We start from the raw sequence: 22,438 nt of genomic DNA, 5'->3' as shown, positions 1-22,438 counted from the left end.
TTTCCTTGAAATGAATACACAATGTAAGCCTTCAACTTTCGCACTCATATTTTTTTGTGAGGCTCATAAATTTCAGAGCCGCTCACGCCATCCGCTGCCTCTGCTGGTTGTGTTCTCATATCCTTTGCGTCTTGACGAGACGTGAAGTGCTCAGCAACAGATAAAAAGATCACAGACGGGAGGACGTGCGTGAAGTTTGGGATATATATATATATATATATATATTTAGAAGATGCCCATACTGCAGACTCTAGGGTCGTTTGGATTCTCCAATACAAGATAACAGACTGCGGCTCAGCCTGATCAGAGACGCTTGGCATCTTGCTGTACGGTGAACACCATGAAGGATAGTCACAGGTACCTTGACGCTGAACTGGTCTTATTTTGGTTCTTCATGGGGAAGGTATTGCATATGGGAGGGTTCGAATGGGGTAATACAGTTGCTCTCTCTGTGTACTTGCCTGTCTGCTGCTCAGCCCACAGCTAAGAAACATCCGTTTAATATCTGAATATATTCCAACGCAGTTAGGTGTCTCTCTGTACATATTTGCAAAACCCAGCATAAGAATTGTAGGCCTCGCCAACTCACACTAAGACCAGTTACAGTAGTGTCACCCGCAGCAATACCCCAGGTGCCCTCCAAAAAGAGCTGCAACAGTACCGTCAAGTCCATGATAGGCTACTGAGCGCACCTTGACACGCCTTTTTCTGCCCTACAGTTCTATCTCTCCTAAAAGTTTGCAGTTTTCTCTGAAGTACCTGGGAACGGATCTCAGAGTTAAGGATTCTGGGAAACCAGTGATTACCTCATCAACTAGGGGGTCCGCGTGATCAGCACTTTTTCTCTTCTTGCCCTGGTAGCGGACACTATCAAAGTGTATGTGTACAAGGTGCCGGCGTGTAACTTAACCGCCACAAACCCGATTTTTCCACGTGCCACACAGAAACGCTTGCCCCTATAGTAGCTCGAGTAATTAAATCAGCTATTCACTGCAGCAACCAGATTTGTGCTGCAAGTGCTCCGCGACTGGGGTAGCTCCGACGGGCCTAGTGGTGCTAGGGTTCCGAGGGAATAAGAGAGAAGGTAGTGCAGGGCATCACACGCCCCTACAAATTAGAATACGCCTTTCACTTTGATGTTGGAGCAGAGGCACCAACAGTAGCTGCAGTAGTCTTCTGCTGGCTTCTTACTCTGCGCGGTGGCCATCAGCGTTGCTGGTACAATGGCATGCTGCGTTTTTTTCTCAGGCCACCCTCATGCGAGCGTAGAGAAACCTAATGTTTAATATTTCTGCCTGCCGCGAAGACCACCTCGGTGCAGTTCCGAGGAGTGGCCTTGCCGCGTGCAGCTTTTTTCCTTCGGCTGGTAGTGCTTTTGCTCGTTGCACGGAAGACAATATAGACGCAATGCTTCCTTTGCCACTATTTTTGATGGCTTAGCTGGCAATACCTCCAGTACGAGACACTTTAGATCGAGGCGAAAGGGTTAGGAGTCAGAGCTGATGACTCGGGATCCGTTTCCGGCCGTGCCAGCTCTGACGAACAGGGGGCCCCCTGGGGCCCCTGTGGGATTGTCGGCATAAGTCCTTTATTTAGGTAAGTTGGAAGGCCAGTAGGTGTCGTCAGTTGGTAGAAAATGGTGTAAATAAACTTTCATTCCACTTGTGGTTCTTGGGCGTATTGGCAGCTCGAGACTGGGATGCTGCAGAGGTGCATGCGAGCTGACGAGGCAACAAACCCCTCAAACCAAGTCAGCCGCGACGTATCGTACATACTCAAGGATATTAAAGCGTTTTCTATGATATAGACACAATTAAGAGGGTCATTTGTGGCTGTGGTAGGCACGGCAAAGCAGCAGCACCAGCAGTCGTGCGAGTGTTGCTAGCTGGGAATCCTCTTGCCGTGAACCTTTTCGGGAGGTGCGTTTGAGCCCGGAGGCATCCATTCGTGCGAAGAGTGCATCAGTCGCAGAGGGATTGGCAGAAGACGCCACTAGCCCCCCTTCGCATGGGCTTCAGAGCCTGCCACCGTCGCAGCAACAACAAGAGCAGCAGGAGAAGCGGCAAATGCTGGAGCAACGGCCTGCCGCTCCGGCAGCGGCTCCAGCTGCAGTCGAACCCTGACAGCAGGATACCACAATGAGCTCCTTACCCAAGGACCTTGCTTTTTTAGCGCCAGGGGGCCCTCCCAGGGTACCACCACGCGGTCCTGTCGCTAAGAGTCCACCCCAGGCGCATCCATCCTCAACTGCCTCCGACGTTCCCGATCCGTCAGTCGCTTCCGCTTTAAAGCCTGGCGAGGGCACTGGACGAAGCAGGATGCAGCCGCAGCCAGCGCAGCAAACCCAAGAAACACCAAGCCAACGCACTCCTGGCGATCAGAGCGAGCTTGGCAGTTGGAGGCCCCCAAGGGGGGGCCCTTTAGGCGTTAGCTTCGCGATTTCGAGCCAGGATGAGGGTTCTCGTGGGGGGCCCCTCGGGCCTCTTGGCTCGCAGCGCAGCAGTAACTCACCGTGCACCCAGGTAGTTGTTCCTTTAGGCGGCATCAGCCCCCCTGCAGGGGAGACTTCGAATGGCCACACGTCTCCAGAAGCTCCTTTGCCCGGTACAACGGAGGGTGGAGACCTCACCAATGGGGAGACGGAGGATCCACCCCCTGGAGAGGTAAGGGCGTCTTCTTACAAGGATGAGGGTAGCGGAGTTGGTTTCTGGGTGCGACGACGCCTGCGCTGGCTTTTTAAATGGTTCGAAAGGGCTTTTTGTGGAGCATTTGCGGTCCTAATCGTCACCACAACGGCCTTAGACCTTCACAGGAACACAACTGGCTTGTACGTTTTGCCGGCGATCGGGGTGCACATCATCATGCAGCTGCTGGCACATTTGTCTTTAAAAGTTCCCAAGTGGAGGCGTCAGCTTAAGGGATACTTCCATGGTAAGGCATGCTGCGTGAAGGTTTGCCTGAAAAAGCCGCTGCCCATCAAGGCTGCACTCGGCATCTGTTTATATATATATATATGTATGCATCTGTATAGGCTGGACTCGGCATCTGTTTATATATATATATATGCATCTGTATAGGCCGCCTTTTGTTTGCCCTCCGCCCTCTTGTGCCTGTACACCTGCATGCGATTATGTGGTGGGGGGAGGGGAATTACACCGGCCTACACTTTCCTCCCGTCCTCCTCCCGCCTTTTCCTTTGCCTTCGTAGGCCTTTGCGCTTTCGCCTTTGAGGTGCTTCGGGTTCCATGTCTGGCTGCGAGGCTGTATTTCTCGTTTGTTCATAGGCCGCCTGTTAGGATATAGCCACCGGGTGGATGGCAGGAGACACACGACAACGCAGTTTCCGGCCATGACTCCCAGGGATCACCAGAAGCAGCTTCTGCGGCAGATGCAGATCGAAGCAGAAGCTTTGCAAGCGCGGAACATGTTGAGTGAGAGGGCAGGGGGCCCCACGTCCCGGGTGACGAAACGCGAGCACCAGAAGGGCCTCTGTTGGAGGTGGTGGTGCTGTTGCAGGAGAGACGGCGGCAAGAAGCAGCAAGGGCAGTCGCAGCAACAGCAGATCGGAGGATGGCAGCAGCAGTACCCCAGGGCCTACCGAGACGAAATTCCGGAGTTGCTTGCTGCTCGTGCCTTCTCAGGCGACGTTTCGGGGGAGCGCGGGGGCCCCTTGGCTCTTCCTGTGAGCATCAACGGAATTCCGGTGGAGAGGAGCGAGATGGAGGGGCCTCGGAGGTTTGTCTCAGACGATCTGTCTCGCCTCTGGCTCGTCTACAGAAACAGCAGGGCAGGTGCGGGCCAGTGGCGTGCGGAGGTGTCAGCCGCTCAAGAGGGGAGTCCCTTTGGATTGGACGCAAGTCATGGATTCGTGACGCACAGACACACCGTCGCCGGCATGGAAGCTGGCATTTCTGAGGCCGTTTGGGGGCTGGAGGGTGGACAGAAGCTCGTTAGATACTGCAGCGATGCGGAAGGCTTCTTAGGCGTGCCCCAGCTGGGCCCTCAACAGCAACGGCTCTCCTCTGCATTTAGGGCTGCAACCAGCGCAGACTTCTTCATGGCACCTCCCAAGAAGCCTCGGACTGTCGAGGCGAAGCTGCGTTCCTTGCTGCAGCGCCTGGAAGCGGAGAGCCACTCCGACATTGTCTCCGACATCCCTGCCGCCACCGTCGGTAAAGCGGCTGGGGGCCTCTATAGTGGGGGCCCCGAAGAGGAGGCCCGCGAGAGCCGCCGGTGGGGCCTCCCCTGGAGAATTCTGTCGCTGTTAGGACAGATCCTTCTGGCCGGCTGTCGCTGCTGGCTCCTCCCAACTTTGACATCTCCAGCAGGCCTGCTAGCCATCTTGGCACGCACTTTGGCGTGGTGTGGGGTTTGGTTGTGGGCAACAACGTACATGGAGAGGGCCCCCGGGATGAAGGGCCTCCTGAATTGGTCTTTTACGGCCCTCCCACATACGTATTCGGTGGTGGAGGCTCTCTTTGTGTGGATGGTGACGGGGGATTACTGTGTGGGCCTCATAACGGCCTCCTCGCCCTTGAACTTTGTGCTGTCTCCGCACTCCATTATTGACATCGTTACCTTGCCCATCTCGGCGATGGTGATCCGGCTCTTTGTCTCTGATCCCAAGGCGCAGAACTATCCCTGGCTCTTGGGGCTTGGATGGCTGCGTTTCCTGCGGCTCCTGCGCACGGAGACAGTCTTAGGCACGTGCTTTCCAACGCTGTCTCTGGTGTCTCTGCGCGTGGTGTCGATCGGTGTTTCCTGGCTCATGATCGTGCTGACTTTCGCGGGTGGCATCTTCATTCTGGAAGCCCCCGATGTCGAAGCGAACTACATGTCAGTCTTCGACTTGTGCTTTTACGCAGTTGTGACGGTCATGACTGTAGGCTATGGCGATTTCGCTCCGAGGACCCCTGCCGGAAGGGGGCTAGCCATGTGCGTCATCGTCTCCGCCTTCGCATACCTGCCCGGCGAGATCCAACGGCTCATGGAGGCCCTCAGAGAGCCGTGCACTTCTTACGGAACCATACCCACGCAAGACGAAGACTACCTGTGCATTCTAGGGCCCATACAACCGCAGCAGTTGACTGCCTTTTGCTTCGAGGTGGGACGTGCCTTCCCAGGATCCGCGTCTGCCTTGCTCTTCATAACGCCCCTTCCTGTCCCCGCGTACGTTGAAGCTTGCCAAAAGGCATTCAAACACTCGGGTGTCAGGATTTGCATCAAGGGGGGGGCCAGAGGGGCCCTTCTCCCCTCAGCCATCCGTGCCGCATGCACGGAAGCGCGAGCTGTCTTCGTCTTCAGCAACAGCAGACCCTACTCCATCACTGGGGCGCTTCCTCAAGCCTTCGGAGGCCGCAAGAGTGCAGAGGGCCCCCTTCTAGCTCCCGGATCTGGAGAGAGTGTAGAGACACGGGAGCAGGAAGAGGATCAGATGACGCTGCTGCGCTTTCTAGGGGCCCGTGCCGCTTGCTTTCCTTTGAGGCCTATCAACGTGCAGCTTCTACACGATCACCGCAAGGGCCTCGTCAAAGACATGGGCGCCTACGCGACACTCTGCATTTCCGAAGTCAAGATGAAACTGCTAGGGAGGAGCTGCGCAGGCTGTCCTGGCTTCCTGCCCCTTGTCGGCTGCTGGTTCGTCTTCTCGAAGCAGCAGAGGCGAAAGCCATGGAGAGTGCCTGCACTTGGACGACGAGGCAGGGAAGACTTGCAGCATTACGAGAGGGGCACAGGTTACACCATCTACCGCATGGAGTTCCCAGCGTGTGTAGAGGGCGTCCCGTTTCTCGAGCTCGCCCGCGTGCTGTACATCCACTACGAAGTGTACCTCATCGGCATTATTTCTCTCGCCAACAGAATCGCCATCAATCCCGCGCAGTACACAGTGGGAGCCGAGACTGAGGCAGCAGCAGCAGCCAGAGGACAGCAGCAACAGCAACAGCCGCTGCCACAGACAGCGCCTCCGTCTGCAACCACAGGGGCATACGCAGCAATCGTCTTGGCCCCCAATCTAGAAATTGTTGCCCGTCTTGCATCCGCGAAAGAGCTCGGCGCAAGGAGGAGACACAGAAAACCGTTCGGAGGGCTCCCGCATCATTACAAGAAGCGCATTCCCTTTCCTGAAGGTATAGACAACCACTGCAACACTGAGATGCACTGCCCCCACCATGCTTCTGCGTGGCCTTTTCCTGTGCAGCCCCCCTTCCTGCTGTCTTTCTCTTTCTGGTCATGTACTTTATCTCCTACTATCTCTCGAGTCGTAAATCTTTGCGTTTCCCTCTGTAATGCATTATTCGCGCGCGTTCACGATCCTCCACTCGGCCTGTGTGCACGTGGTCACTGTACGGTGTCTTTCTTCTTTTGCATGCCACAGTCCAGTCTTGTTTTGAATACATTTAGCGTTTCTAGAGTAGTTCGCGCTTTATCATGCACACTTCTGCTCAGGGTTGCTTTGTACGCACAATACAAATATTCCCACATGTACTTGACAGTGCCTCTTTAGCGCAACGCGTGTGTATTTATGTATGTATGGATGAATGTACGTACGTATGCATGTATGTGTATTTTTGTGTGTGTATCCTCTCTATGTTGTTTTATTTTTGTATGTGTGTATTTTTGTATGTGTATGCAAGTATGTGTTTCATCTGTGTGTTGTTATATTTATATATGTGTGTGTATTTTAGTATGTGTATGCAAGTATGTGTTTCATCTGTGTGTTGTTGCATTTATATATGTGTTTGTATTTTTGTATGTGCATGCATGTATGTGCTTCATCTGTGTGTTGTTGTATTTTTGTATGTGTATGCAAGTATGTATATCATCTCTATGTTGTTTTATTTTTGTATGCGTGTATTTTTGTATGTATGTGTATGCAAGTATGTGTTTCATCTGTGTGCTGTTGTGTTTTTGTATGTATGCATGCATGTATGTGCTTCATCTGTGTGTTGTTGTATTTTTGTATGTGTGTATTTTTGTATGTATGTATGCAAGTATATGTTTCATCTGTGTGTTGTTCTATTTTTATGTGTATGCATTTTAGTATGTGTATGCAAGTATGTGTTTTATCTCTGTGTTGTGTTTTTGTACGTATGTATGTACGTTTTGTATGTGTATTTTTGTATATATATATTGATATCTATATACATATATATACATATATATATATATATTGATATGTATATATATATATATATTGATATCTATATCTATATATATATATATACATATATATATATATTGATATGTATATATATATATATATTGATATCTATATCTATATATATATATTATCTATACATATATATATATATATTGATATATATATATATGTGCGCGGTTTTAGGTGGGGGTTTTGGCCAGCACTTGCCTCCTGCAGGGATTGTCTTTACTCCCCGTACGCGGCTGCATCCTTTGCAAGAGAGTCCGTCTGTGCACTCCATGGACGACTTTCATCATGGCTCCCCCGAAGGCGCAGTTCCTCAAGGGGGAGCCGCCGCTCCCACGGGGTCCTCCCCGCCTTCGGTACCCACCGTTGGGGGCCTCTCCTCGGGGCCCCTTCCGCGTGGATGTTTCCATCGGGAGAACGCGAGTCTGCCCTTGGGGGCCCCCGCCCCCAGAGCAGCAACGCAGACTTCGATGGTGAGCGGAGCGTCCTCCGCTACAACACCTTCTGCACAGGCTGCTAATCAGCAGCTTGGCGGGATCACCTCAGTGCTCTCCATTTCAGAGGCAAGAGCTTCGGTGTACAGCTGCCGCAACGCCCCCGTAGTGTTGGTGTGCGGGTGGCCTCGGGGTCTGCGGATTTTCTTGCATTCGCTGCTGCAGAACGGCCTCTTCAACGTTCTCATCCTCTGCCCCCACAGCCCGAACACGGTGGGGCCCCTAGACTTGGCCCCTTATGCCCGCTGCTGCGCCTACATCTGCGGATCTGCCCTTTCCATGACGGATCTCCTGAGGGCAGGCGCGCTGGAGGCCACCGCCGTTGCAATTTTCTCGTCGCCTCAAGTCTCCTGGAGGGCTGACTTGAGCAGCAGCAAACTCGACACGCAGGCCCTCCTCGTGAGACGGACAATCCTCGCGCTGTACAAACGAGGGGGCCCCCTCCCACCCCCTCAAGGCGGACTGCCTCCGGTCCTAGAGGCTCAGGAGGGGGCCTCCATTGGCGAGGCGCTGCTGGGCAGCGGCTCTATTGTGGCCAGGCTGCAAGGTTTCAATCAGGAGCAGCAGCAGCAGCAGCAGCAGCAACAGCAGCAACAGCAGCAACAACGCGCAGAAGATGGCTCTCCCTGGCCATCGAGCCCACCCACGCGAAGTGGAAGCTATCCTGTGCTGCAGCGAAAACACAGTGAAATGCGACAACAGCAGCAGCACGAGCATCCGCAGCCACTGGATGCCACATCTAGCGGCGAATCTCAAGGCCTTCCAGAAGCCTCTTCTTCAGCAGCGGCACCCGCCTCCTTGCCCTCTTTCGCTGCGGAGAGTCCACTGACGCAAGTCATTCGCGGGCAAAAGCTCGCAGATGCAGGACCTCAAAGTCAAGAGCAGCAACAGCAGCAGTGGCAGGGCCCCCTGCATGCGGGTTTGCTGCTGCCGCGTCGCAAGGAACCGCAGATATTCCTCGATCTGAAGGATGTACGTTGGCTTCTTTGCCCGCTGGTACCTTCGGGAGTGCATGGGGTTTTGCATGTTTTGCTCGTGTTCTGCGAGGAGGAGGAGGGGCGGTGGTAGTGGTGGTAGAGGTGGTGGTCGTGGTGGTGATGGTGGGTCCTGGAGGCAGCACCTCTGGAGGGCGAGCTTGCTGTACATACACGCTGCTTCCCCTGACAGACATGTTAGCCGTTTAGCGCTATTACCTGCTGCTGCGGCCGCTTCTTCTGCTGCAGTCGAACTTGTTGCAGTATTGCGACTTTACGATGGCGGAGGCTCCAGAATACGATTCCACACCCCATGCTCGCCCCCCTTGGCTGCGGTAAGGCCAAGCAGAGCACAGCAGACGCAGGAATTTTGTCTCAGCGGCTTTGTGTGTTGCTTTCTGCTGCATGTGGATCACAAAAATGGAGGTTGGGCAACAGCTTCTACTAGAGCTGCTTCCTCGTCACCTCCGCATGCCTGGCTGTGTTTTTTGCGTCCTGAAATTTCCACAGGTCCCTATTCTTTGCTTCTGGATTTGCATGCGTCGAAGAAATGTTCTATGGGGCTATGGCGCACACGCTTCCTGTTAGCCGCTACTCCGTTGAAGTCAACATCGTCAATAGTCTTGTCCACGTAGGCTGTGCACTGCACGTTCTTAGGGTGCAGGCAAAGTGCGCGCACCGGTGGCAGATAAATAGACAGATAAGTAGACAGACAGACAGACAGATAAGTAGACAGACAGACAGACAGATAAGTAGACAGACAGACAGACAGATAAGTGGACAGACAGACAGACAGATAAGTAGACAGACAAATGTGCAGCCGTCTCTTTGGAAGTATTCCTCTTAAAAGGGCATTCTGGAACGCGTGTGCCGTGCTGCTGCTGCCCTTGTGCCTACTGCAGGCGCGAAAAGGCATGCGAGGGGCCTCCGCCATTCCTCTGTCTCTAGAAAGTGTGCCTCCAATGTTCTTTGGAAGTCCTTTTAGGAGACTTTTTGAGGTCTGCTGCTGCACGTCCTGCTGCGTCATATGTCTTTCTTGCGGACCGGCTGCTGCTGTGGCCTTGTTACGTTCGCTGCGGTGTGCAGTGGGCAGCACGTGCAGGGGTCGCTTGTGCGGGAGCATAGGCGGCTACATGTGAAGCGGTGACACCTGCGTCGTCTGCCTGACTGCTGCAGCACCTCTTGAATATGGAAAGAAAGGTTGCCATTGGGCTGTACAGGCAGCTCGGGAACTACGCCCACCTAGAGCTGCAGGACCAGCCAATGGCAATCGTGATTTCCTGCCCGACTAGGGAGCTCAAGATATGTCCCACGGATCAGGCAAGTCCACTTTCGATGAGTGATTCTTTTATGGCTGCGTCGTGCATGCAACTGCCCCGATACGCGCTCTCCTTGTCATGCTCCTGCTTGCGGGGCTTTTGCTGCTGCGACTGCCAGGTGTATGTTCTAAACCAAGGGCCTGCCAGCGAGTGGCTCCCGTAAGGCCCGACGTTGTGACAACCAGGTGGCAATTAAGCGGCAGCGTGTTGGACTGTCCTCTTGCATAGCAACTGCAAGCAGGCAGACCAGCCGGTGCGCACACGCGAAGCGAACCTTTGGGATCGCACTTCCCGTTGCTGCCGTTCATTGCCCAGTATTTGTGGCGAGCAGCTGCTGCAAAGAAACTAACAAAAAATGCTCTGTCTCTGCGTAGAAGAAGTGCCTCCGCGTGAGGCCACACTGCACACCCCCGTACCCGTGTGTGCCCTCCTCTTCCTTACCTCAGAGCGCAGCAGGAGCATCAGCAGTACCAGCGGCAGCGCCTTCATCTTGTAGGAATAGATAAGATTTCTGCTTTCGATAGAGGCGCTTTACTATAACTCCTGAAGAGAGCTTTTCTGGCCAAGTGCAACACTTTTGCAATAACAAACGACTGTCGCTATTGCCTTGCATTTTTAGTCCCTCTTGTGGGAAACCTGGCATATTTCTGCTTATAGTACACTTTTATTGATCTACAATATAGTAAAACGGCCCATTAGGCAGAAGCATACATGCATGTACATCCGCATACAGGGCCATAAATATAGTTAGCACTAGACAAAAGGCGTTTTGGTGCGAACGGAGGGAGGAACCTCTACCAGTTTATGTAATCCTTCGTGTATATACTCATTTAGGTCTTTTTAATATAGACACCTGATTTTGAATTAGTGTAAATATCTTTAAGGATGTATGGCCCTATTTGTCCACAGCTATACAAAGTAGACATGCACTGTACGCATTGTAACGCTCAATGTAAGGTCTCCGTAGGGAGGCACTTCCCTCCAGACTATACTTAATAGAGTTACTGAATGCTTCTACAAAGTTCCCACTTTCCTGTGCTGGCTCGCCCCTCACAGTTTCTGGCATTAGAAGTAACTGGCAACTAGAGCGCGCTTAGCTGCACCATCTCAGCACTTCGATGATTCACAGCCAATCGCACATAGCATCTAGCGGACCGACACACAACATCGCGTCCTCTTGTCTCGAGCTGACAGTATTCCGCACAAAATACGATGTACGAACAGCCAAACAAATTAGTCGATTTTCTGCTGAATTGCCATTAACTAGAACGAGTGCAGTAGATAGTGTTGCTGTGGGATTAAGGCCGCTGCACGAATGCATGGTAAATACAAGTATTTATAGGGGTGTGAATAAAACGAGAAAACTCCAGTGAGCGCAAGTGCGAAACTTAGGATTCTAAGCATGTTTCTGTTCATTCTACTGGGGCTCTTTCTACTTCGCAAAAAATTGATAATAATTGATAATGTTTTGGTATGGATGTTCGTACGGTACACTATATTCGTTGCAGAGTACAGTAGTAAGCTCATAACAACAAGAATCAGCTGTGTACGTGCATACGAAAAGTTGGTGCGTTCAAGCTGTGTGCACCCTAGTTCTTAGTCTCCCCTGCCTCATGCTGATACACCGAGGAATTAGGGGATGGAGAGTGGAAAGCAATAGAACAGCGCACTAAAGCAATTATTGACTTGGGGGGAGCGGGGGTTGGGGTTAAAAGAGTCTCACTGCGGAAAGTCTAGGTGGAACATTACATTCAGAAAGGCAGCACAAACATCTGTACGGATAAGCATGAGCAAAAATACTTCAATTCATCCAATTCCTACCTATGTACTAAGCTCTACTTGGGTTTTTTTGCAGAAGCACACAGGCGAAAGTAGACGTGTCTAGGCACGCTTGTCTGGTACGCACTTTTCGAACAACTGGAGAGAAATTGTTGTATCAGGTGCCGGAAATGACAGCCTCAGTTAGCACTCTCTGTTGCTGATTGTGGCGAGCTAAGCTACAATTCAGCGTTTTCTACTAGACTACTTATAATCAACGAAGAATTAGTAGAGCGTGGACTAATTGGCTTGTCTGTTCGCGTATCGTATGGTTGCAGAGAACCATTGGCTCAATTTAAGAAACATAATATTGCGTGGATGTATACTAGATGCTATACAGAACTATCTGTGGGTGCTCGCAGTGCTGAGTGAAGAGAGTGCCACTAAGCGCACCCTAGAGGTTCTTCTCTCACCCTCATGTGGCAAGCCTGAGGGGCACGAGCAGCGGAAGTGAGGAGTTATATATTATGGTCTACCCGATAATTGTCTAGCAAGTTTGTAATGCTTCTAAAATTCAGTGTTTCCTTGTGGAGACCTTAGATCGAGCGATATGCGAGCCCTCCGAAACCATAGCAAAGTGCAAAAATCCTCAGCATCAAGGCCTAGAGCCTCCGCTAGTGAGGTTAATCGCACCTTTAATGCAAGAATCACCGTATTAATTGAAGGGAAGGGCTTAGAAAAAGCCAGGATAGCATGACAGATTCACGGTTTGTGTGAGAGTTTGAACCACAGTAACAAAGGTGACCACCGCCTCCAACCGCAAGTCCCAAACTTTCCGCATACTTCGGCAATAACCTTAATCTTCTTTCAATATACCGTAACTCTACTTAGAGATGAAATCTTTACCCGTAGAAGAGCCCTTGAAGCAGGACCAGCACAACACAAGCAGCCGCCGACAGTGGTCGCTTGCTGCTGTCGCACAGCGGCAGCATCACTTGCTGCTGCTGGACATCGTCACAGCCTTGTGGAATCTGTCAACAGAAAAGCAAATTTCTGCATTTTCCCACGGGTAAGATCACTGATATAACTTTAAGGCTTCACGATTTCGGGATAAGGGTATGGGGCTTCGCGGTTGACGCCCGCCAGTGTTGTCTAGTGTGTCAGTGTTCTGTTCAGGCATCAGCGAACCAATCGGATCGTTTGTTCTTTACCGCTTGTGTCTTAGCCAAGCACAAAAGCAACACGCACACCAGGGCTTTTAGTTCGAAGTTGTTGTTAAGAATGACAAGCAGCAAAAGCACACGGCGAGGCAGCGGCAGTGGTAGCGCAGCGAAGGGGGTGACGCCGGCAGCTCCCCAGCCGACAAAAGTCTTCCACAAGAGCGGCAGCAGCAACGCTAATGCAAGCATCGGCATTTCCAGCAGCAGTGCTGCGTCTGCTGCTCCGGTTCATCGTGGCATAAAGAAGCATCAGAAGGATGCAGGGGCACCGAAGAGGCCCTTGTCTGCCTACATGCTGTTCGCCAGGGAGAAGCGAGGGGAAGTCTTGCAACAGCAGCCAGAGCTGAAATCTAGCGTAAAGGACGTAGCCAAGATTCTGGGAGACATGTGGCGCACTGCAAGTGCCCTAGAAAAGCAGCATTTTGTAGCCGCGGCGGCGAAGGAAAAGACCAAGTATGGACATGCGCTTGCGGCCTACAAGCAAACCAAATAGAGCAGTCATCGCAGGATCATGTGCCTCTGTTGCTGTGTGTGACTGAATGAGTCGCCAGAGGCAGGCGCCTCAGCAGGTTAGGCCTGCCTGTCTTCTCTGGTACCTTATAAACTCCCGATCTTCCATGAACGATTGATCCAGGATCTACGGCTGTGTGCATCAGCGATGTATGTCATTCCAATTTGCCGTTTTCTGTCCAGGGCCTTTGGGGAGTGTGACCACCCCCCGGCCCATGCCACTTGTCAGGTGTTTCTGGTATTATATGCATATACATGAATATATTTTAGCCATCTTATTCATACACACCCGGAGTCTAAAAGCCAAACCCAAAGTCTCCTTGGGGGCAGGAAGATTCCTTATTTGTTCTTACAGGTGAACGCGTCATCTCTGCTGCGGGCCATGCAGGAGCCTGTGTGTGGCTGTGCGGTGCAACACACGTGGGCACCGATGGGTAGTGAGGCAGAGCGAGACAGGGCTCTTGACGAATGAACATGAGGGGAGCGTCGATGATTCGGCGTCCTTTTTTAAGGAGGGCAAGTGGGAAGGAAGGGAAGGGGGGAAGGGGGGTATTGGCAACGCAGGCAGGCGTCAGTGGAGCAGCCTGATTGTAGCAGGCAGGTACTACGCTGCTTCGTTAAAGGGTGTGCTCGTTTTTCTGGGAGTTGTAAAAAGTTTGCTAGATCGATATATATATGAAGAGCCACCGCAGCCTGTCATTAAAGGGCAGAGGTACAGCGCCAGCCAGCCAGCAGAGCATCCAAAAAGGCAGGCATCAATGGCGTCTGAAGGAAACAGCCCCCCCTTTTTTCTTCCCTTTTACCGTGCGCATATTGCCGACGCTCGTATTCTGAAGCGCTTTCTGTAGGCGTTAAAATTAGACTACACTTCACGGGCAAGATGAAACTGCAAAAGTGGCCAGCGCAGGCAGGTTGAGCAGAAGCCAGGACCGAGGAAGGATATAGGGATGCAGCGGCAGCAGCTTGAAGGGTGTCTCTGAAAGCAAGTAATAGCTTTGCGTCGGGGGCACCCGCACTGCAGGAGCAAGGCGAGATAGAAGTTTGCACACGAGCTACATAATATGGGGAAATGGCGCTGTAAAACGGAAAGTAGAATTGAGCAGGGCGAGACAGGCCATTAGTTTTCTCCGGCTGGGAATTTTAGAGGAGACAGGAAACGCAAAAGGGTCTGTCACGCCATATGTGGCTTGTTGAAGTCCGCTGATGCGTATTTATGCTTCCTTGCTTCCCCCGAGCTGCGGCGTTCTAGGGGTCAAAGGAGGAGGGGAGGGGGGAGGGTATCTCTCTGCTGCCTTTGATGGCGTTGCATATCCACACAGCTATAGGTAGAGCTTCCAAAACAAAAGCGTGACGAAAAACAGAACCACTAGTGCCAAGGGGGCGTACTGCTGCACCAAAGCCCTAAAACTCAATGCCTTCGCCAGCCCCTTGAACTGCAGACACCCCAAATCACAGGGGGCCCCCCTCCATAAGTGTACTAGCAAAGAGCGAAGCCTTAGTGGCGGCCAGGAGCAACAACAAAAAGCGAATAAAATGGAGACTAGAGAAGAAGGCTGAGGGCGCAGGGAGTAAGGAGAAACATGGCCCAGCTCGCCATGGGCATACCTTCTCGCTCGCCGATTTTAGATCGCTCGCCTTTTTGCCCACATCTGCAAGCAGCAACGCCAACCCCAAAACGCCACTGGCGTCGTGAGCTGCTGCAACTGGCACGCTTACACCACTGGCCTGCCTCGTTGGCGCCTTTCTAAAGCAGGATCAGAAGCAACGGTAAGATCAGGAGGACGCACAGATATGGGGGTCGCGCGATCCGTGCATGCCGCCTTACCCGATAGGTTCTCCCCCCTCTGAAGTATCTCTTCGATGTTTTGCCGCATAAGGTCAGAGACTTCTGCTAGCGAGTCGTTCAGGCGACTCAAAGCTTTGGAGGAACCAGGATCTGCGAATTCCTGTCGCTTTTTCTGCAGCACGCGTTCTGAGGGATGGTCAAAAGCGCAGTGCAGAAAAGAAGCAGACAGGTAAGGGGAGGCAAGAGGTTAGTAACTGGACATGTGTTTCTCTTTTTAGCCCGCAACAAGGCCAAGGGGCACGAGAATGCGAAGCGTTAGGTGGTATAGCGGACTTCTTGCGGGTGACCCCTCTTCTTCAGGCGCTTTTCCAGCGTACTGCGTGCTAACCGCTGCTCACCGAATTTAATAAAGTGATAGGGAGCCTCTATGGTCTCTATCATCGCGAAGAAGTCAACAGCCCTGGATCCAAAGGCGATGGTCAGCTCGTCTTCAAAGAGCGCGCAGACTTCATCCAAGTAGCACAAGGCTAGGCGACGTGGGTACGACGCAGCGCACACCGTGAAATAGGTGATGCCTCGGTTCATCTTGTAACTGCGGAGATAGCATTGCATCAAAAGGGGCAGACAGCATGGCACAACGGACGGTAGCTACGCGGGGAAATAGCTAGACTGCATGCGAAGCTGACGAGACACAGGGAGACGCGCATCCAGGTCGGGGCCATTCACGGAGACACAGCTTTTCGCGAGAGCATAGAGACGCGCGCCAACAAGAGAATATCTCGAGGAAGCAGGATTTTACAGAAGCGCAGGCAGAAACAGTCTAGAGCGAGGGCTGCCGAGCTGCACACCGACGCCAGGAAACGGAAGGCCGCCAACTTTTCCCCCTTTTTTGAGTCTAAACCGATTATTTTGATCTCTGGAAGAAACTCTTCCACTACAAGGCATAGAGCTCTCCTTCCGCACGCTCCAAACCGCAGTGTCTCTACGCTCACTAAAACTTCAAATGACCCGCATCGATGGCTCCTTGACTTGTGCTCCCTTGCAAGCGCTGCAGCACCTGCTTCACCTGGTGCTTCAGTCGCTGCTGCTCCTGCTGCTGCTGGTAGGTGGAGCTGCTGCTGCTGCTGCTGTAGTGGGGAGACCAAGCTTCACACAGCAGCAGCCCGTCGGAAGAACGGGCGATAAAGGTAACATCGCACATTTCCCGAGCCCTTAATATCCATATGGCCTTACAGCAAAATCAAGCCACGCGGCACCCCTAAACCAGAGAGACTCCGCTTTCACGAGCACTCAAGGTATGGGGTTCCGAGGCATTAGAGTCTCAAGAAGGGAGCTCCCGTTCTGCGAGACACTTGAGCTGCGAGATGTCTGCGGCCTTAGCTGCGTTTTAGCACCGCGGATGTCTCCATCCCTCGGCAGTCCCAGTGCTCTTTCTATAGTGTGCTCTGTGCCTGCAACAACGCATGCGTTTTCGCAGGTAGCAGCGGGCCTGCAAGCCTCCCGACTGAAAGGACTCCGACGCAGCGGACAGGGAGACGCTAAGACTTGGGTGGGTGCTGTTGTTGCTGCCGCCGCTGCTGCAGTTGCGCGTTCGCCAGAGCTGCTGGTGCATGTGTCGAAGGCGTCGCCCAGTCGCTAGGACGTCAATCACACACTGGCTGCCCCGCCCGCTCTGATTCACGCACAAGCACTTTAATTCAGGAAAAAACAAATAAGATGAGCCACACGTCGGGCACTGCGAGATATAGGGGCATTCTCTAACTGCGCCTGACAGCGGAGGCGGGGGCCTCTCGAGACACTGCAGCCGGGGGGGGGCCTCCTCGTTCCTGCCACACAGGATATGACCTTTTAGGCTTGTCGCGCTGTCTATTGGCTCGACTCGCGAAACGTTGAGCTATTTTGCCTCTTTTTTTCTATCTAAAACCTCGTCGCCGCCCCACTGTGTATCTGGGATGCGCCTCGGCCCTTGGCGCAACCTCGCGTCACGGGGATAAGCTCGTTGCAGAACACTTTTTCAGGATCGCTCTTGCCGCTGAATCGCTGTAGCTTCCTTGTGGCCTAAGGTGTTATCAAGAGCGCCTTAGGCAACCAGCAAGTAAGAGCGGTCGACTGTGTTGTCGCCTTTATCTGAGAGTTGCTCTCACCACCTGTCTGAAACCACGAGCAAAAGTGCGCTGTTTTGTCTCGAGCATTTGCACAAAGTGCTGAATTCTGTAGAAGGGGGCAAAGCAACAAGAAAAGCCAGTGGCACCTCCTCCCCTTTCGAGGTTACAGAGGGCGATGCCCCCCACCCTTTCTAGTTCCCCTGCCACAACACGGTGCAGCGCCTTAAAAAATAAAGAGTAGGCCACACGCAGGTGCCTGCATGCTCAACAACTGCGCAGAGTTCCTCACCACTCCCGCATCAATATTCTTGTTTCCCCTAGTAGAAAAGCAGGGGTATTCTGTATCGCTCTCTGTACTGGGGTGTCCCCAAAGCTAAAAATGCTTCTTCAGGAGAGCTCCTTTCTCCTTCCCGTAGCCACCCTCACCCAATGGGTGTTTAGGCATTGTGAGAGACGCAATTCGGGCACAGTGCCGCGTCGCTGTGCCCTCTCTATGCGCTCTGAACTTTCATGCGCATCCTGCTGCACGTGGCGGCAAGCTAGAGAACGTGCAGGCACCTTTAAAAATTTCTGCCGTATAGGGCCGAGTTAAGCAATTCTAGTCCGCGCCGACCAGGAGACACAGACCGTCACGCGGTAGAGCCCCTTGCCAATGAATCCTTTTTAAATGTACAACCCCATGAGCAGCAGCAGCGCAAGGACCAAAGTTTGTGGCTTGGCGCTCTACTCTAACCTCGCAGACAAAACTAAAGGAAGCTCCTTTCAAGCGAGACGAGTTTCTGTCTACTGGCCACCACCTAGCCCCCAGTTCGTCTGCTAAGCTTGGTGAGCCTTCGTACTCAACTGCGGGTAGTGCGTGTCCCCCTACGTCCAGTGAACCAAGAGCCCATAAGCTATCCGCCAGTGTCTGTTGAAGGCGGTGAACGCCTTTGTTCTCGAAACACCTTGGATAGAGCTCAAGTCGCTGTGTGTAGCGAATAGAGGGGCGGCAACCCCCTTTCCCCCTAAGGGCAGGGAACTCTTCCCTGGAGCCTTTCAACTTGGAAATTACGCGAAAAGGTGTCTTTAAAACCATCGACTCCCCCCAGTCTTAATGGCCCTTTATAATCACCCCTCCCCCCGTCCCCCTATGGATCGATCCTCCTCTGTTTCGAGGACTCATGTGAGGCCCAGCGGATAAATCAGGGGGTCTGAAGTTGCGGGAAACTATCAGTGGCAGCGAGCCTTAGCAAGCCTTGGAGCACGCTGGGGGGAGTTGGGGAAGCCACAAGGAACTGTTTAGGGGCCCTACCTAACCCATTTTTACGTTTTTTTTAATGTCACACAGCACTTTTAGCAGCTCCAGAGAAACTGCGGCAGTACCCCCAGATACGCGTGGCAGGGCTGCAGCGAGTCTCGCGGCTGCAGTATTCGGCGCACTCGACAGCGCTGCCGCAACTCCTCGTTCTCTACTAAAGCTGCGACAGCAGGATCAAGGGACGGCAGGCGCTGAGGCTACAAGGCCTCCAAAGGCTCCTACGTTACGGAGGGTCAAGTGGCGGAGCAGGCGGTACCTACACTCTTATCCAGTGCCTCTGCTGCTGCGACTCCTGCTGCTTCTCCCACCGATAGGCCGACTGCGTCCCCCCATCGCTCCTGCTGCTGCTGCTACAGGGCGAAACATTACGTTCCCGCCATTTGGAGAGACTCTTTCGCTGAGAAGGCTGGCCCCCCCCTCAACTGCAGGAAGAGGCGCGAGCAGAATAGCAGCAGCAGCAATACATCAAAAACACCCGGCATGCAAGCTGCAGCACAGAAACTTCATTTTTCTCCCCCACCCCCTCCTTCTCCCCCCCGCAACCCCCTGCCATTCTCAACGTCGCCTCCAGCAACAAGCCTCGGGGAGCAGCAACACAACTGCAGCAAGATGACGGCTTACGGTCTTCATCGAGGGGTTCTAGAGGGAATATCTGCTTGTGCTTGAAGAGCGAAATCGCGGCATAGAGGCACCACACGAAGAGATGCACACCGCAGTAGGGTGCGAGGCGCAGCCCATACACCGAAATATAAAAGATGAAGCCGCAAACCCAAACAACAAACAGATTCAAAGAGGCCCTGAAGCGAAGAACGCAGGCAGAAGCAGCAAACCGACACGGATGGATACAGGAATGCAGTGGCCGTCCAAGCGGCATGCATACAGACAGATAGACAGACACAGAGAGAAGCGACCTGATACCAGTTTCCCCACGACTGCCAATATGAAAAGCGCCAGCCGCAGCACCCCAAATCACAAGCACCTCTAGCAGCAGTTAAGTGCGACCAGCGGCGGTAGCAGCTCTAGCGTCTCACCAAAGTGCATGAAAGGCGAGACACGGCCTGAAGGGTGGATTTATTGCGTCAACTTGCAGCACATGCGAGAGAACTGCGGCTACCCACAGTACGCAGCTGGCCAAGAAGATGGAGCCCACGAGTTGCATGGGCGTTCCATACCCTACAGCAGAGGGAAATTTGTTTGCCCCCCCCCCCACACACACAGATACAGATACAGCGAAAAAACGTCTACTAGTTCAGACATGCTTCGCCTTTCCCCGAAGGACGACAAAGCCGCGGCAGGAAAGCACCAGACTCTTAAACGCTGCCTCCCAGGCCCCTAAAACTGACCAGTTGCCCACGCAAGCGCTAGTTTTACTGCCGCTTGGATCACAATGGCGAGTTGCGTGCAGCAGAGCAAGAGGGGTATCCCTCGGAGCCTGCAGAAGCATCTCCTAAGAGTCTCGCAGCAGCACCCGCAAAAAAGCGGAATCCACGCCGTAAAGTACTGGAGAAGGGGCCTCAGTCGCAAAAGGGGACGGAAGGAGAAAGGCAGGAGAAGGGAACGGCGAGTTCAGAAGGAGACGAAGACACGGAAAGAGCGCACTTGTTTCTGCCGTGCACAGAGGATTGAGCGCAAGAGACAGCCCAGTCAATGGAAGGCAGCAGGCGCCAGCCATGCGCAAGAGGGCAGGATAGGGAGAGCATCCGGGGTATCGATAGGGTGGGATATACGCAGAGAAACAGAGAGAAAAAACCCGTGCAGCTTGCATACGATGAAACGAGGAAGGAAAAGTAGCTCTTCAGCCTGTAAGGATCCAAGCCGAATTTCCGACAGCAGAGAAGGCATGTCGCGCCGGCAGCGTAAAGCTCAACAAAGCCCCAGGTGCTGACAACGCTCCGAGAGACAGGTCTGCAGAAGCAACGGCAGCAACAGCTGCAGCTGTACATACAGCGCGTGCTGCAGCAGCCGCAGCAGCCGCAGCAGCTGCTGTACGAGCACTGTCTACGCGAATCAGGCGCTCAGCACGACAGAAAGCGCTGTGAGGCACTCCTGCAAGGCCCCTTGCCCCCAAGCGTCTAAAGGCGCTTTCCCTTTCAAAAAACTGCAATGAGACGTACAAGTCAGATCCAAACGTTGTGAAGTCGAGGTGTCTACATGTCTGGAGAGAGAAGACACTCCGCTCAATGCCTCCATACGTCCGAAGCCCCAAAGACGCCGCATGAAATCCCATACAGTAGAGCGCATAATGAAGCGACAGCCACACCGCTGCAGCAGCAACACAGGGTAAAGCACTAGCTTGGATAAGCGTGTGGCATAGAGTCTAGTGGTCGCTGCGCCCCCGCATGCAACAGCAGCAGAAGCAGCTCCGCAGCAACAGCAGAAGGTCAGCAGCTCCGCAGCAACAGCAGCAGGTTAGCAGCAACAGCACAAGCAGCAGCTCACCAGCAACAGCACAAGCAGCAGCCCCTCAGCAACAGCAGAAGCAGCAGCTCACCAGCAACAGCACAAGCAGCAGCTCCTCAGCAACAGCACAAGCAGCAGCTCCTCAGCAACAGCACAAGCAGCAGCTCCTCAGCAACAGCACAAGTAGCAGCTCCTCAGCAACAGCACAAGCAGCAGCTGCTCAGCAACAGCATCTCAGCAGCTGCTCAGCAACAGCATCTCAGCAGCTGCTCAGCAACAGCATCTCAGCTGCTCCTAAGCATATCATCAGCTCCTCAGCAACAGCATCTCAGCTGCTCCTAAGCATCTCATCAGCTCCTCAGCAACAGCACAAGCAGCAGCTCCTCAGCAACAGCACAAGCAGCAGCTGCTCAGCAACAGCATCTCATCAGCTCCTCAGCAACAGCATCTCAGCAGCTCCTCGAGCGCGCATTATCGAGGTGGTGCGTGTCAGGCTTACAGTTCCAGCAAATTAGCGAACCTCTCCGTCTCGTTACAGAGAGACCTGCTTCAGCAGCCGCAGAGACACCCCTGCTAGCAGGAAAGCTCTTCTGTTTGCGGCAGCAAAAACACCCTTAAAAAAGACGTCGCTTGTTTTGGGGCTTTTTCTGCATGCGAAGGGCATAAGCAGCAGCAAGGTCAGCAGTAACGCTTACCTGAGTTTGCTCCTTCCAGTTGGAGGGCTAAGGGAGGAGTTCTCACCGCCTGCAAGGGCATCTGCGCACAATAGAGAAATGCAAGTGAGCACCCATGTAGACATACACACATTGTCTCTGTCTGTCTCCATTAGAGGCCACACGCCTCTGCATCTGCGCATGCAGTTTCACCGGTACAGCACCCGGAGAGGCTTGCAATCGTCGGTGGCACGCAAGCTAGCGGCTGCTCTTCCTGACCGCTTTGGAAGGTGTAGACGTTCCATCCAGGTGTCTGTACAGGTCGTGGGTGCCTTCCGGAGACTGCGGCTCGGCGGAGGCAGCGCTGGAGGCAGTGCTGGTGCTGAGGCTGCCGTGGGGATGGGTAGTCGCAAGGACGGCAGTAGCGACAGCAGGAAGGCGCAACCGAATTGACAAGCAAATGAACTGAATGCCCACGAGGATCCACAGCAAGCGGTGCGAGAGACGTGCCTCCCCGTGGCAAGAAGAGAAATACGCATGCGCTGCAGCCATCACACGCAAGTGCAGTCCCCACAGCTCACAAGCGCGCCAGAGAGAGACATCCGTTGAGAATGAGAATCTCGCACCAAGAGAGAGACGCTACTGGCATCTGGAAAGGGAAAACACATGATTATTAGTGTTGAAGTAGAGAGAGAGAGAGAGAGAGAGAGAGAGAGAGAGAGAGAGAGAGAGAGAGAGAGAGAGAGAGAGAGAG

At 53.2% G+C, this 22,438-nt stretch overlaps 4 protein-coding genes across 4 annotated transcripts; 3 read left to right on the top strand and 1 right to left on the bottom strand.

Moving 5' to 3' along the window:
- Positions 1 to 2,087: 2,087 nt before the first annotated feature.
- LOC34619308 lies at positions 2,088 to 5,774 on the top strand (the record flags this gene model as incomplete). The annotated part of the gene is made up of 6 exons (XM_026336699.1): positions 2,088 to 2,111; positions 2,318 to 2,426; positions 2,560 to 2,663; positions 3,304 to 3,431; positions 3,688 to 5,404; positions 5,589 to 5,774. Coding segments are annotated over 6 exons (2,268 nt in total), but the record flags the coding sequence as incomplete, so codon positions are not given.
- Positions 5,775 to 7,440: 1,666 nt separating this feature from the next.
- On the top strand, positions 7,441 to 8,975 carry LOC113147155. Its single transcript, XM_026336698.1, has 2 exons — positions 7,441 to 8,169; positions 8,886 to 8,975. The coding sequence occupies exons 1-2, from the start codon at positions 7,441 to 7,443 to the stop codon at positions 8,973 to 8,975; spliced, it is 819 nt and encodes a 272-aa protein (XP_026192483.1).
- Positions 8,976 to 12,994: 4,019 nt separating this feature from the next.
- Positions 12,995 to 13,426, top strand: LOC34619307 (high mobility group protein homolog NHP1). Its single transcript, XM_022732604.1, has one exon. The coding sequence runs from the start codon at positions 12,995 to 12,997 to the stop codon at positions 13,424 to 13,426; it is 432 nt and encodes a 143-aa protein (XP_022592627.1).
- Positions 13,427 to 14,762: 1,336 nt separating this feature from the next.
- Positions 14,763 to 16,430, bottom strand: LOC34619306 (vesicle-trafficking protein SEC22b-B). Its single transcript, XM_022732603.2, has 5 exons — positions 16,222 to 16,430; positions 15,628 to 15,821; positions 15,269 to 15,415; positions 15,049 to 15,092; positions 14,763 to 14,876 (listed from the first exon to the last, which is right to left on the bottom strand). Exons 1-5 carry the CDS (start codon positions 16,428 to 16,430, stop codon positions 14,763 to 14,765), a joined length of 708 nt encoding a protein of 235 aa, XP_022592626.2.
- Between the last annotated feature and the right edge of the window lie 6,008 nt (positions 16,431 to 22,438).

This window comes from Cyclospora cayetanensis, unplaced genomic scaffold (genome assembly GCF_002999335.1).
Source record: "Cyclospora cayetanensis isolate NF1_C8 unplaced genomic scaffold, CcayRef3 CcayRef3_contig_142, whole genome shotgun sequence".
NCBI lineage: Eukaryota > Apicomplexa > Conoidasida > Eucoccidiorida > Eimeriidae > Cyclospora > Cyclospora cayetanensis.
Note: the sequence above shows the minus strand (reverse complement) of the source record. Positions and strands in the feature narration are given on the sequence as shown.

Bases quoted from the DNA above. Each gene is read 5' to 3' on its own strand.
- LOC113147155 (XM_026336698.1), top strand. From the start codon at position 7,441: ATGGACGACTTTCATCATGGCTCCCCCGAAGGCGCAGTTCCTCAAGGG. The intron at 8,170-8,885 runs GCGCTGCTGGGC...CTTCTGCTGCAG, and splicing joins AGGGGGCCTCCATTGGCGAG to TCGAACTTGTTGCAGTATTG.
- LOC34619307 (XM_022732604.1), top strand. From the start codon at position 12,995: ATGACAAGCAGCAAAAGCACACGGCGAGGCAGCGGCAGTGGTAGCGCA.
- LOC34619306 (XM_022732603.2), bottom strand. From the start codon at position 16,430: ATGTGCGATGTTACCTTTATCGCCCGTTCTTCCGACGGGCTGCTGCTG. The intron at 15,822-16,221 runs GTGAGCGTAGAG...CTATCTCCGCAG, and splicing joins GCGGGTCATTTGAAGTTTTA to TTACAAGATGAACCGAGGCA. The intron at 15,416-15,627 runs GTGAGCAGCGGT...ACCATCCCTCAG, and splicing joins CTATCACTTTATTAAATTCG to AACGCGTGCTGCAGAAAAAG.